General features: G+C 40.5%; 1 protein-coding gene across 3 annotated transcripts in view; it reads right to left on the bottom strand.

Moving 5' to 3' along the window:
• SORCS1 (sortilin related VPS10 domain containing receptor 1) overlaps positions 1-14,934 on the bottom strand; it is a gene marked incomplete at its 5' end in the record, with an annotated part of 555,414 nt that overhangs the window by 211,043 nt on the left and 329,437 nt on the right. For all 3 annotated transcript variants that reach the window (XM_082855012.1, XM_082855013.1, XM_082855011.1), the window contains one exon: positions 4,009-4,167. In XM_082855012.1, the coding sequence (XP_082711138.1) occupies positions 4,009-4,167 (159 nt within the window). The remainder of the gene's footprint in view (positions 1-4,008; positions 4,168-14,934) is intronic.

Below are 14,934 nucleotides of genomic sequence, written 5' to 3'. Positions count from 1 at the left end.
GCTGTTTTGTAAGAAGCTTAAAAGGTGTGACTGTACATAACAGGTATCCCTCTGCCCATTTGGCATGAAGTTTCCATAATGTCTGTAATGCTTATTTTTCTGAAAATTCCAGGGCTTTCCAAAGGCACATCCTCACATAGACCCTTCAGAGGCCAAGGAGTCTATCGCCTGTGTCTATACCATGGAAGTCCCCCAACAGGGATTTTTAAGAAGTCAAGCTACTTCTTTTAGAGCTTCAAAGGGAAAAAGGTCCCAAATCTCTTCAGTCATTCTAGTGGTGGCTGGAGAGGCACATGCTCATTCAAAAAAATTTTACCTCTTGGCAATCACCTACATCTTTAACATCACAGGTAGAGTTCTCTAAGAAAAAATAAGAAAAAAGGCTAAAATATCAAAATAACCTAATCTTATGAATTTTGAGAGCATTTGGTCATACACATTTCTCCCTGATTAAAAGCATTTTTTTTTTTTTTTTTTAAATCTGGCTTCCTATGGAACGACGGCCAGTAAAACTCTGTCTTGGGCCAGAAAGCACAATCTGTTCAACCAAACTCTTTTGAGTCCCTTAAAATGCTCACATCAAAAAGCCTCTACTGAGAGTCCAGACACTCGAAATGAAACGCAGCTGGAGCAGAACGCCATGGACCACATGGGCTCTTTCCTGCAAGCCAGGGATCCAGACTTTGTCTTCAGGGCCCTCAGAGTCTCATTCACTAAAGGTGAGAGAAAGCAGTGGCAGGGAACTAAGGGAAAAGTAAAGGTGGCTATGTATTCAAAAGGGGAGTGTATGCCTCAAAAGACTGACAGCAAACAAGGGAAGAGAGGAGAGGAGGACAGTGCACGGGTGAGTGCTGACGGAGCTGCCACCTCAACGCAGTAACTTCTAACAGACGGTGCTGTCTACCTGAGGATTCTGTTCACCACAGGCTGGTTGAAAACAGCATCTGACAAAGGGAATCCTAGCACCAAAGCTACCTACCATCTTTGCTGAGAGTTCTGCAACAGTAGCAACTGTCACAGACATATTGATGAACAACACTTACATGAAAAAATAAGTGTTCCCGCTTCCAAAAGCCACTGGCCTGCCAACACTAGCACAGGGCCCTCCTTAGGGCCCACTGCCGCATCTCATCAGGGTTCAAAGCTCCGTGATTCGTGGGTGATTGCCAGCTATTATTTCCATATCACTGACCTGCTTGAGTGGCCACAGACCTTCTCCACTTGACTTCGGGCCAACACCACCAGCTAATGGCTCATTGGATGGCTGCAGCCCACTCCACTCCCCGCTAATGCCCCACTCCTCATGCTGTGATTCAAGCCCTGATACATGGAGCCCTTCCCCAACCCCTACTCATATTAGCAGGTGATCTATAATTCTTTTTTCCCGGGATGATTTCTCCTTCATTCTCTTCTGGAGAAACAGAGAGCTTAGCAGAAAGGCTGGCTTCTGCCCCTTTGCTAATCTCCCGATATCCCCGTCCATTTAGTAGTGAACCCTACTAAATATCATATTCAAATTCCAATTGCTGAACTTAGACATGTGACACCAATGAGTGGTTTTCCCCTCTGGGAAAATTCATTAATGTCTAAGATTTTTGGTTTGTTAGCTACATACAGAGCAAAGACTGTTAAGGCTTCTTCTACCTCTAAAATGATAGAATTCATTTGGTCTATGGTCACAAAAGATACCTTTTGGTCCTGACCAAGCCTACTGTGATACCATCCTAACTGGTCTTCTTGGTTTTGACCTCACAGCACCATAGTTCATTCCAATATTACTACCAGATTAATCTTTGTAATCTATAGCTCTGAACACATAATTCCACTGAACAAAATGTTCAAAAGGCTCCTAATTGGGAAAACAAAAATTATTTTGCCCAACAGTCAAAGTGGTCCAAAAAAAATTAAGATTAGGTTCCAGGAGTACATGTATAATTAACTTGCCCAAATTTCAGTTTCAGCCAAATAGACACATTCACAATCCTGTTTACATGAGTTTTCTAACTTTACAAATTTATATTATTGTTTATGACATCCCTCTAGTGCAAAACGCGCCCCCTCCACCCCCCACAGAAATACGACAGTCATTAAAGTCCAGGTGAAATCATTTTATAAGATCTCCACCTCCTAAACTTGGGCTGCCAATTTCATATAATCCATCCAGCTACTCTGACTGGGTATCTACCATGTGTGAATGAAGAATCTATCTGCCCTTTTAGTCCCTCTTAGACTACTAAACTCACATGCATTTATATTCTTTCCCTAGATGGAATGAATACTCCTCGATATAGTTATTTTATACCAACAGTGCATCATGCTGAGCACATAAACAGACATGGAGTCTAATATTTATGGGGTTTTTTTGTTCTTTTCAATCTCATTGGAAGTGCACCTGCAATTATAACTATCCACACAAACACATTTTAAGGCAAAGAAAGCCAACCCCAAGTACCAATTCCCATACGTGGCTGAGTCGGAGCCACATGTCCCAACTCCTCCAGAGTTATCCACTCTGCCACAGTGCTCATGGCATCACTGTCTGAAGTACTGGCACATGAAGGGTTAAATTTTTGGGCATCTCCTCTGACACAACTGCAAAGGAGCATAGTTTTCATTTAGCCAGGTAAATCTGGCCCTCAGTGTGCCTCTGGTATCAGGGGGAAAATAAACCAACTGTCAAATAAAATACAAAAACCCAGTGGATTAAATGACTAATACTCTTGTGTCCTGAGCTGCTCAGCTTTGCCTCTGGTAACTGCACCATCCTGGACTAGATGCACTGTGGCTTGACTCCAGGAATGAAATTGTACATTCTGCTGAAAGGGGAGCCAGGCTGCTCGAGAGGAAAAAAATACTAATTGTAAGTCTTTCCTATTTTTAGGCTAATGTGCATTTTATTTGGCAGTAAGGGCAGGTGCGAATAAAACTCCAATCCTGAGAATTTTAATTTGCTTCCTCAAAAATGCTCATGTCAGTAGAGACCCTGAAAAGTTGTTTATACTATTCCCCTCCCTTCAGGAAGAACCCCATACGTCTATACCAGCTCAGACGGTTTTAACCCTAGAATATTCTCCTCACTCAGGAAAGTCTAGTAGTTCTTTAAATGTATGTAATTTGTAACATATAATTCCTCTGAGGGTAATTCTCAGGATGACCTCACTGAACCATGCATTTCACAAAGAGCATTCGAACATTTTACCTATTTCCCTTTTGCCTTTTATGGCTACAGCCTCTCTCACATTTGCCTTTGTATACTTTTTGCCTCTAATTCTAATCTGATTGTATTTGCTGTTGCTAGCCTTATATTCTACCTGAAAATGTAAGTTCCTTAAAAGCTGGAGCTACATGTATTTTATAATGTATCTGCAGTACAGAGTACATGATATATTTTATAGCATTTATCCCATAATATACATATTGTGTGTGCACGCACACACACATATACACACAGATAAACGTATGATAGCATAACTTCATTCAATGCCTTCCTAAAACGTAGACCTATCCTTCAGCTTAACCACCAAGAGAAGAAAAGTCCTGAGATTGCCTGATTCTGAATGTTATCTACGTACATTTCTCTCACTATTTTAGCATATCACTAGCTAATGTTCTTCACTCTTTCAGGGTCATCCTTCCCTTTAAGGCTCTGAGAAAAGCTATGGGTTCTTAATTCAAAAAAAAAAAAAATGATCACATCTCACACACACAAAGCACCGTCTCAAATTCCATGGGGGTTTCCTGATGGCCTGAAGCTTCCAGGTAAGAACTGCTCCTCCACAATGTCTTCCTTAGGGTCTAGCTTTTCCTTTGTGTGCTGTTTCAGATGCTTACACAGCTCAAACAAGCAACCTGAGATCCACATTGCTGCCCCTCGCCCCACCGGCACAGGGTTCAAGCTGCTGTACAGAACAAACCTGACAGCTGAGAAGAAATGTAGCGATGACGAAGTAGTTGTCTTTCCCTAGGACAACCGTGCACCACAGTCTCGAACAAGGGGATCACGCTCACCTTTTGGTCTTGGCTGTAAGCCAGAATCCAGTCCTCTTGCTTGGGGTGGAAAAGTAAGCTCTGGATGTAAAAGTTCAGCCGGTACTTTTGATAGGTTGCCCCTTCGTCCGAGCTGATCAGTAAACTGCTCTCAATCTCCGGGTCTGTGAGCAACATAATCTGCGGCAGAGAATTGTTCAGGGAAGAAAACAACAGAAAGTTAAGTGTGCAAATTTACGAGGCTTAAAAATGAGCTAAATGTTTGACAAGGGAGGGAAAAGGAACAGGCAAAGAACGCTTGGCCAAGCAAGGACCTTGACTCTGTCAGGTTTGCTCTCCTACCTTGGACCAAGGCCATGAAACTGTTTTCGCAAGAGGTGGGACAGACTGAAAGGAAGGAGGAGAAAATGTAGGAGTGCATTTTCTTCCCTCCTGTAGGGCTCCTTGGTTTTTTTCCCCAAGGTTATTTCCTTAATCTGAAATATTTCCCATTGTTCCCCTAACCCCAGCCCTCCTTCCTGCTGAGCCTTGTCTAGTCTCCATTTTGGGGGGATGAAACTTGTCACAGTCTTTTGCGAGAAAGGTGGAATGAAGTAGAAAGAGGATGGAGTCCACTGGGTTTTCTCTCCATCGCAAACCCTCCTGTTCACATCAACAATATCCCATGTCATCCTGCCTTTAGTCTGATTTTCTGAGTCTTGAGTCAAAGACTGTGCATTCGAAAGCCTGCTCTGGGTATTGTCCAAAGGCTCCTTTACCACCTGCTAACATATTAATAGTTTACTTAGTTATTTTCTTTATTGTCTATATATTCTCTCTAGAACACAAACCCATGAGAAGAGTGATATTTCTCTATTTTTATCCCCACAAGTGCCTTCCCAGCAGCTAGAATGAAGTCCAGCATATATTATATATTCAATAAATATTTGACATGAATGAACGAAAGTTAAAGGAATGAATGGAAAGTTTTTCAGAGTAGTCACCTAGATCTAGAAAGATGCCCAGAGTAATTTGAGCAGATATGAATGTAAGTTCCATGGAAAAAGTCATTGGATGCCCTTCTCCACCTTTGGCCTATTGACAAAAGAATATGCTACACTCATGTAAAAATTCACAGCTCCAGAGGCTTGGGACTTTCTCCTTTTGAGGGTTAACCTTGGCCATAGCAGTGTGAACAATCCGCAACAGGAGCAAGACAGAGGAGCTGCTCTGAAAACAGCTTTTTACTCTCTTGTTTCACGCCTCTAGGAATATGTGATAAAGCACCTCATTCCCGACTCTGCAGGTGGCCTTTCACTCAGTCAAAGTGCACACCTTATGCCTCCAGTCAGGTGGCCTTAATGCTGCCCACTGACTTCTTCCCCAACAGCTTATTCATTGGCACTTTCTGAGTTTGGTTTGGAGAAGCATGAAAGATGTGCTTAATGTGTGGCCGTATGAAGAGAGATCACTGCAGCCCAGGGTTTAAAGATTACCAGCTAAGGATGTGGCGGTTCCAGGAAAAGGAGAGAGAGAGAGAGAAAGGAAGAAAAAACAAAAAAAAACTAGAGCCCTGTCGTAAGAGAACAGAGTGCCAGGCAAACGCACAGGGCTTTCTCAGGCATTTGGAGGCAATCGTATCAAAACCTCAGGACAGTTACTGTCATATTCCAAAGTGGTGTCCGATCACGGCAAATGGCACACGACGATCTCACACCAGACACGCTCAGCCTGAACTGTGTTTATGTTACCCAGGATGAATTTCAGGTTCCTCGCTGTTCTTTCACCCTGCCCTTCTCGAAGAGGAGAAAGGGACGGATGAAGTGGAGTGAGTGGAACGCTGTGGCTGTCAGCTCTGTTCCGGACAAGACGAAGAGCACACACAATACTGGAGACTAATTGCCTCCCCTCCCATGTTCTGGTGAAGCCACTGTCCATCGACCATAAATTCGGACAAAGTAATAGGTCTCTCTGTCTTGTAGTCACCAAGCAGACAGTGTTCCCTTTCTGGATAACTGATGCAGAACCATCAGGTAATCTGCTAAGTACAAACTTCCGTGTCATCATTAAAGTCTACTGTACGTACTAAGTAAGCAAGGACGATCAGATGGCTCCTAAATTCACAAGAATATTTCCAGGGGGTTTCATATTTACTGGCACACAAAAGCTGTCATTTTCCAAAAACAAATAAGTCATCAAATGATCATATTGCTTTGTGTCTCCAACCACAATTAACAATAATATGTAACAGCCTTTTGCACTACTGCCAGCAAGTAATTTCTATGATAATATGAAGAGGTTCAATTTTATAAGGCATCTATTATCTCAGGCAAGGTGATTTTCCCCACTCCCCTGCTTTTCTATTTCCCTGTAAACCAGAATATGTTTACTCTCTTCCCACAAGTGCGGATCTCACCACCTGCTTCTCCTGGCAGACTACTTCATCAAAATAAAAACCCTGGGCCTACAGAATATCATCAAATCAAGTTGATTATTTATCATTTATTTAAAATACTTCTGATACTCATTTATACTCTGAGTCAACAAACTGCATGAGATATTCTGCATCTAAGTACTATTGGATGGGGGAGGTAGAATAATACAAATATTTTCAAACATATGGTTATTAAACATTAAGTAAATATAACTCCTGGCTTCCTCAGTCTTTTCTTCTGGGTACTAAAAATATGTAGACCAAAATCTCACCATTTCTTTACAGTCTTCACCTAAAACCTTCTATTTGGGAATTTGACATTTTGGAAATTATAGAAGATGTCAGGATATTCCCCCCTGTAAGATTTACAGATGCATCTGTATTAGACAAACCTTCCAGTGGTTCCTCTTTCAAATCTCTGCTCCAATCTACTCAAAACAAACAGGTCAGTCTGGATCCATTTTTGTTTAGCCATTTTTTATTGCAAAAACAACTTTGTAAGACTGCCAGTAGAATTCAAAATAAAAGAAAAATAGGGACTTCCCTGGTGGCACAGTGGTTAAGAATCCGCCTGCCAATGCAGGGGACATGCCATGACCCCTGGTCCGGGAAGATCCCACATGCCGCAGAGCAACTAAGCCCGTGCGCCACAACTTCTGAGCCTGCGTGCCACAACTACTGAGTCCACAAGTCACAACTACTGAAGCCGACGCACTTAGAGCTCGTGCTCCACAACAAGAGAAGCCACCGCAATGAGAAGCCCATGCACCACAATGAAGAGTCGCCTTGCTCACCGCAACTAGAGAAAGCCTGTGCGCAGCAATGAAGACCCAACGCAGCCATAAATAAACAAACTTACAAAGAAAAATAAATTGACCCTATCCCATCAACAAGTGAAACCATGTTTGTGCCCCCTTCTACTCCTTTATCCGCAGCTACATATCATATCATGGATTGAGTTTTTGCTTGTTTTTTTTTTTCATTTAATATTATGGCCTATATTCATTTCCACCTGAACTGTAAACACACAAATGCATACACACACATTAATACACACCACTGTATACAATGTATTTCAATTGCTTAATCACAAGCTCCAACACAGTTAGGTTACAACTGGTTCAGTGGTTGAACCATAGTAAGTGCTTAATGAACTATTAACTGGATTAGTGGAATCTTATTATTTCAGTCTTCAAATTAGAATCTTTTAGTAATTATATTTCAAATGAGTTAAAGTTTGTTCTGTCATGTTGTAGTTTATGAAAAGTAAATATGTTAGTAAGCAAATAAAGAATTTAAGACCTAAATAGAAAAGGTTTAACCCATTTGAGAAAAAAGATACAGTGTAAATAATAAGTGTGATCCAATCTTTAGACGAAAATGATGCCCTTTATAAATAAAGTTCTAAGCCATCAATATGGGCTTCCTTGGTGGCGCAGTGGTTGAGAATCTGCCTGCCAATGCAGGGGACATGGGTTCGAGCCCTGGTCTGGGAGGATCCCACATGCCGTGGAGAAACTGGGCCCGTGAGCCACAACTACTGAGCCTGCGCGTCTGGAGCCTGTGCTCCGCAACAAGAGAGGCTGCGACAGTGAGAGGCCCGCGCACCGTGATGAAGAGTGGCCCCCGCTTGCTGCAACTGGAGAAAGCCCTCGCGCAGAAACGAAGACCCAACACAGCCAAAAATAAATAAATAAATTTATTAAAAAAAAATAATAATAAAGTTCTATCTTCTCAAGATGGTATTCTACTAGGAAATATTGTCAAAATAGAAACTTCAAATTAGTGAATATTCCTCAAAAAATAATAGATTACATTCCTTAAATATATTCAGTGATCCCTGTTTTTGTTGATTTACATTGGCTATCTTCTTTTGGCTTTCTTTTTTCTCCTATTTTAATTAATTAATTTATTTTTGGCTGTATTGGGTCTTCGTTGTTGCACATGGGCTTTCTCTAGCTGTGGCGAGCAGGGGTTACTCTTTGTTGTGGTGCACGGGCTTCTCATTGTGGTGGCTTCTCTTGTTGTGGAGCATGGGCTATAGGCGTGTGGGCTTCAGTAGTTGTGGCATGCGGACTCAGTAGTTGTGGCCCATAGGCTCTAGAGCACAGGCTCAGTAGTTGTGGCACATGGGCCTAGTTGCTAAATGGCATGTGGGATCTTCCCAGAACAGGGCTCGAACCCATGTCCCCTGCATAGGCAGATTCTTAACCACCGCTCCACCAGGGAAGCTCCCTTCTTTTGGCTTTTCATGTGACTCTGAATAAATGGTGTTTTGCTGTGTTTAATCCTCTGCATTCTGGAATACAATCTGAATGACAGAACTTTAAAAGACCTTTATAAAAAGCATGACTCCAAACTCTGCAGGATTCCTGAAGTGAGCTCTCTAAAAAGAGGGCTTGTTTGCCTAGCATAAAGCTTGTTCCACAGTAGGTCCATACATCTTTGTAAATGAACAAATGAAGGAATAAAGCAATGAGTCCTCTTCATCCCTGCTTCTGCTAAATGCAGTTCATGGATCCCTGTGACATCAAGGGTTCTGAGTCCTCTGAAACAAATCTCTGCTGTGCTACTTGGAAGTAAGTGGGGTGGGTAGAGACAATGGGAAGAGTCTGCCCTTAACGGGAAAGTAATTATTCTCTGTTCAGATCAGCCCATGAGTGATTAGAACCAGTTTACTCCTGTCCTGCAGGGTGTGCTGCACTCACTGCATCTACAGGTGAACTGTTTTCCATAGAAAGTCAATAATGGTGACACCGGCTCCCACCACCCAATTCTAAGCAATCGTTCATCATCCACTTCAGGGGAAGGAAAAAACTTTATTTGCTCTTCCTAGAGGTGATAAATGAATGTGAAATGCAATTTATAGATTTCAAATATGTCACTTCTACCTTTTTTTTGGGTATTAGTCCTTCTGAAAGCTCAGTGTCATCAAACATCAAATGCATCTCCACTCTCTTTGACTTGCTCCAGGTTCAAAATAGGGTTAAATGATGTAATTCTACAAAACGCTGCTTGACAGCTTCCTGATCCTTCCAGGTGTCTACTCAGAACATTCCTCCCAGAAGAGCGCTCCTACCATTTAGTCTTCCAGATTCTTTTCCTAGGTGTGTTGTTCTTGGAATTCCATTATCTACCTATTTAGGCAGGGTGGAGTTATTAATAAGAGGCAGCTTCACCACCCCAAGGCATACATTTTTTCCCACCATTTCTTTGGTCCTAGAGCAAAGAGTATTTACTTTATGTGTTGTTTATTATTTGTTTGCTCATTTGTCTACTCCTTGTCATTCAAGAAGAGGTAATATACTAGGGATATCTCTCTTGCTTTGCTCAAGGCTTAACTCAGACCCAGATGCCCATATCACAGGTGCATAATAAGTAATTTCCATAGTGATAATGACAATGACAAAGAAAATAACAATAGCAGCAATTGGGCACTCTAGTTATCTAGCCACTCCATTCAAACAAAAATCTATCTATAAATAGTATAAGAGGCTATCTGCAAAACTCTGGCTCCAATATAAAAAACAAATTAAGCAAAATATAATCAGAGCAAGTAAATAATTGGCTGACCCATGTGGATGGAAGAGCTGCCTATTCCCAATGTGAGGTGGGCATTTACCCTTCCCAGATGAGCTGAGGGTGAAAGCAACAAGTGCTTAGCAATGGGCAACTGTTTGGAAGACAGTATTAGGGAAAGTTACACAGGATCCCAGAATGACCCATGAAAAGGAAGTCACTGAAGTACGAACAACAGTGAGAAAAGGAGAGGAAAGTTATTAAAAAGAAAAAGGTTCTATCAAGTAAACACGGATAGAAAAGAGTCTGTAGAAATCACTTGTCCTAAGTCCCACTCTCACCCTCTCCCCCAAACTCAGTGAAGCTCACCTAATGTTAAGTAACCCACCCATGTTCATTAACACGAAGGAGGGTCATTCAATACTAAGAGATCATCTTCTTGTGACCTGAATATTGATTCAATGAAATTGGAGAGAAACAATAGACCATCTTCTTGTGACCTGAATATTGATTCAATGAAATTGGAGAGAAACTTTTGCACTGTATTCTGTAAGTTTACTTCTGAACTTTTTTTTTTTTATGAGGACTCAAAGCTTTTGAATTTTCAGGGGGAAAAAAAGAGTTTTCAAGAAGTGTATCAAACAATTTCAGTCCTTCATACTTCTCTTAATAGCCTTAGAAGACCCAACCTATTACCTATTATGTAATAATGATAATTCAGTCAATACTCTTTTTGCCAAACCCTGTAAGGCACAGAATAGTAACACTCACCAGGAATGATAACATATGGGTTACGTATCGGTTACACTCCTTGGAAGACAGTTCAAGAAAGAAAGTTTATGGAAGATTGCTTCTGATTTCTCTTGGGACTATGGAACACAACCCTCTCTTTCGAGTTAACTTAGAGAATCTCAAACTAAAAAACACCATTTCGCTGTGAGACTCTGTTCCCATTACTGTGATCCCCTGCATGCATGTGGACAGGGTGATATGCTGGGCTGAGTGTGGGGATACTGAACCACATGCTTGTTTTCCACAAGAAGAGCCATGACCGAATCCTAAACCTGACCTTTGTCAATGTTGTGGGTGTGTGTACTTCCTCAGAAAAGAGGAAGAAAGTGAGTTTAGTGAATCCCACTCATGCCATGAGAAGAAGGAAAAACAAACCATAAATATATACTATAATCACAGTATCCCATGGGGCCTAACTCCAAAGATGGATTTGGGTTTCATTTCTGCCATGTCTCTGATGCCAATTTGAAGATCTCACAGCTCACTTAATCTTTTTTTGAGCCTCCGTTTCATCATTGAGGGTAGTGATACTATAAAAAAGCTTATATGTATTGAGCATCTGCTATGTACCAGGCACTCCACTAAACCTTTAAAATATATTACCTCATTAAACTGTTAAAATACTTCAGATAGATATTACGTCCATTTGACAGAAGAGGAAATGAGGCTTTGAGGAATGAGGTGATTTGCTTAAGGTCACACTGCTGATCAGTGGTAAAGATATCTATGGGATCAAATAAGATCATCTGTGTGAAAGCAATGTTAAGCTTTGTGCCAATGATACCATTATTACTTCACAAAGAATGCCACATTAGTACTGTACGTTCTGATAAAATGTGATAGTTGAGTTCTAAAAAAGAAAGAGATAAATCTTGTTTCACAAATATCTCATAAAAATATTGCCTAGATGGGAAGAAGTGGGGAGGCAATCAGGGACTAGGAGTTAAATAATGGCGATTCAATAACAAGATGATTGGTAAGACATTCTTGAAGAAATATAGATAATTTTGGGAGGGGGCTTTAAATATAAATCTATGGAAGCAAAATACCCAGTCCTGGTTCACACTCAGATTTTTCACAATGGTGCTGGCCTCCTCTTCCTTATTCTTCTACCTTCGCTCCTCCATAAAACTGGTTTTATTCTTTATCATAAGTAGGGGGTGAGAAAAAAATGATAGAAATGGTCAAAAGAGCTCTGACCTAATGACAGTACAGGTAAGGAAACAAACATTTCCATACAAGCTTGTTCTCAAAAAAGTTTATGCCATGGCGCTTCCCTGGTGGCACAGTGGTTGAGAGTCTGCCTGTCAATGCAGTGGACACGGGTTTGTACCCCAGTCCAGGAAGATCCCACATGCCACGGATCAATAAAGCCCACACATCACAACTACTGAGCCTGAGCTCTAGAGTCCGCAAGCCACAACTACTGAGTCCACGTGCCACTACTACTGAAGCCCGCACACCTAGGGCCTGTGCTCCGCAACAAGAGAAGCCACCGCAATGAGAAGCCTGCGCACGGCAACAAAGAGTAGCCCCCGCTTGCCGCAACTGGGGAAAAGCCCGTGCGCAGCAATGAAGACCCAATGCAGCCAAAAATAAAATAAATAAATTAGAAAAAAGAAAAACACCATTCACTTAAAAAAAAAAAGAAATTCTAGTCTGTGGATTTTCAGGATACATAAACTGCCCAGATTAAATTATAGAAGAATATATCCATTAAATATTCATTAAAATGTGCATAATTAACTATTCAGTCAGAGAGCCCATATCTAGGCATTTCAATCCCATCATTTAATTAAGGATCTCATGCTATAAAAAATGAGTTTCTTAAGAGCAAAACCAGTTCTTGTCCCTTTATGTTCACAACAGAACCACCAATATCAATTACGACACAATCTAGCAAAAAAACGGAATATTTACTGTTCTCTTGGGTCTTAAAATAAACTGACTGACTTTTTAGGTAGCCTTGGACCAAAACAACAAAAGGCCATTTGTGAATGGTTGAATGGTAAATGTGTCCCAGAAACATACAGCAAGTTTAATTTTCATTGTGCACAGGCTGGTATAAAACCGTCTACGATTTTCATTTTATGTTTTTTATTTTATATGCATCCTGCTGTGTAGCTCAATTCCTATGGCTACTAGGCCAACCCTACAAAACACTCATCTGCTCCAAGTTACTACCAACGGGGAGTCCACACTTTAAGAAAATATCTACAAAACCAGCCCTCTTGACTTCAGTGGCATTTTTCAGCCCCACGATTCAAAAGGAATAAAAAGGATCCCCAAAAAGGGTTCAAAAAGAACAAAAATGTTGCCTTCATAGAACCTTTGCAAACACATGATCTTTATGTATCTGGGCTAATATCTTTTATGTATCTGGTCACCACAGTTGCTCAGAAGTTAGCATCCTTAACAATCAGAATGATACCTAATCAAGGTGCTATCATACAATCTAATTATAGAAGCTCCATTCTATTTTGTGACTATGTAAAAGCATTTTCCTATTGAGATTCACGTTTGTGATGGGTTGAATATGCCCACAGAGATACCATCATTTACAAAGTTGACTGATCTTGATTTAAGAGCTGCTTTGACCATATGAGAGACTGTTCACAGGCAGTTTGGTTTTCTCTGAATGGATCAGAGATGAGGTGAATATATGTCATATTTTGTCCTGTAGAGTCCCGGTTTCCTCCTACTGTACCATCATAAATATTATTACTGACACTCAGAAATATATGGTTTGGACTATAAATTATATGGTCATCCTACAGAGTGGAAGATTTCTTTATCTGAAACCCTCAGAGAATTCTTCCCAAAAGTGAATTTTCCCAGTAACTGAGCAACTTTTAAAAAACAGTGACCATGTTTAATTAAAGAAGAAAGTGCTATGTAACGTTTAAATGAAAATGGCATGTATGTTATATACATGAGGTCCTACAAACCCATGGATAGACCACACCTTCCTTGACAGAATATACCATATATCATTTACCATTCCCTGAAATTCAGGGTCATGAAAATACAACTCAGTTAATTCATTTGACTATAATATAGCAATGCTTTCTGGAACTACTGAAGTGTGCTGAGCTCTCCGCTGAACATGAAATAGTTTTCTACGTTCAAATAATTCCCCATACTCCACCCATTAATTCCATACTTTTCCACTGTCAGACAGGCTCCTACTAATATAATAGAAACCTCTTTTCCACCTTCAATCTAAATAATTCTTCTGATGACATATTTTATTAAATTAAGAACACATTCTCAAAGTAAACCCTGTTCTAAAATCAATTTATGTTTTTTCTAGAACCCTCACTCAAATATCTTGATCACCAAATGAAGCCTTGCCTGTATAACACTGATGGCCACTTGCCTGTTCTTAGACATTCTAGAATTTCAGTTGTGTGGACCAGCCTATAAACCTGGCAGGCTCTTCTTTGGAGCCCACATTGATCATCATGTTTTCCTCTGAAGGTCACATGTGAACTGTGTCAGGCTGCTGCTTAGTCTTGTCACTGGGGAGCCTCTCAAACCTGGCCCCTCCTCAGTTCACAAACAGCTGGTACTGAATCTAATTCCTTCAATTCAGAGTAAAAGGAAGAAGAAAAGAGCGCTCCTAATGATAGGGGTGTAGGCTTTAAGTTAGCTGGCAGGTGTCCAGTTTTTGATAAATATCAATGTACCAATGATACAATAACTTTGTTTCTTTTAAATTATTCATTTTATTTGCTTTAAAATTTAGTATATTTTTCAAGTTTGAGTAAGAATTAACATGTGTTCATTGCAGAAAAGTTTGAAAAATGCCACCTCAAAAGTACTCAGAAATAAGAAAAGAAAAATCACTCAAACATCACTATGCAGAAGAGATAATTGTCACTAACATTTTGAAGTCTGCTTTTACAATCTTTGTTTCCATGCATATATACATACACACACATACATAAATGGGAGGGAGACAGAGAAAGACAGACACAGACACACACACACACACACACACACACACACACACACACACACACACACACACGAGGAGGAGGGGAAAGAGAGAAAGATTGGTTTACATAGCAAGAGAGAGTTCCAAGTGATACTTTCTGCTTTTTAACCTGCTTTTTCCACCTTAAAACTACATTGCAAACATTTTCCAGGCTATTAAATATTCTTTAGTATTATCATTTTTTATTGGCTTCTATTATAGCCAATTCAAATTCTATTGAATT

Source organism: Leucopleurus acutus (genome assembly GCF_964270905.1).
Source record: "Leucopleurus acutus genome assembly, chromosome: 14".
Classification (NCBI taxonomy): Eukaryota; Metazoa; Chordata; class Mammalia; order Artiodactyla; family Delphinidae; genus Leucopleurus; species Leucopleurus acutus.
Note: the sequence above shows the minus strand (reverse complement) of the source record. Positions and strands in the feature narration are given on the sequence as shown.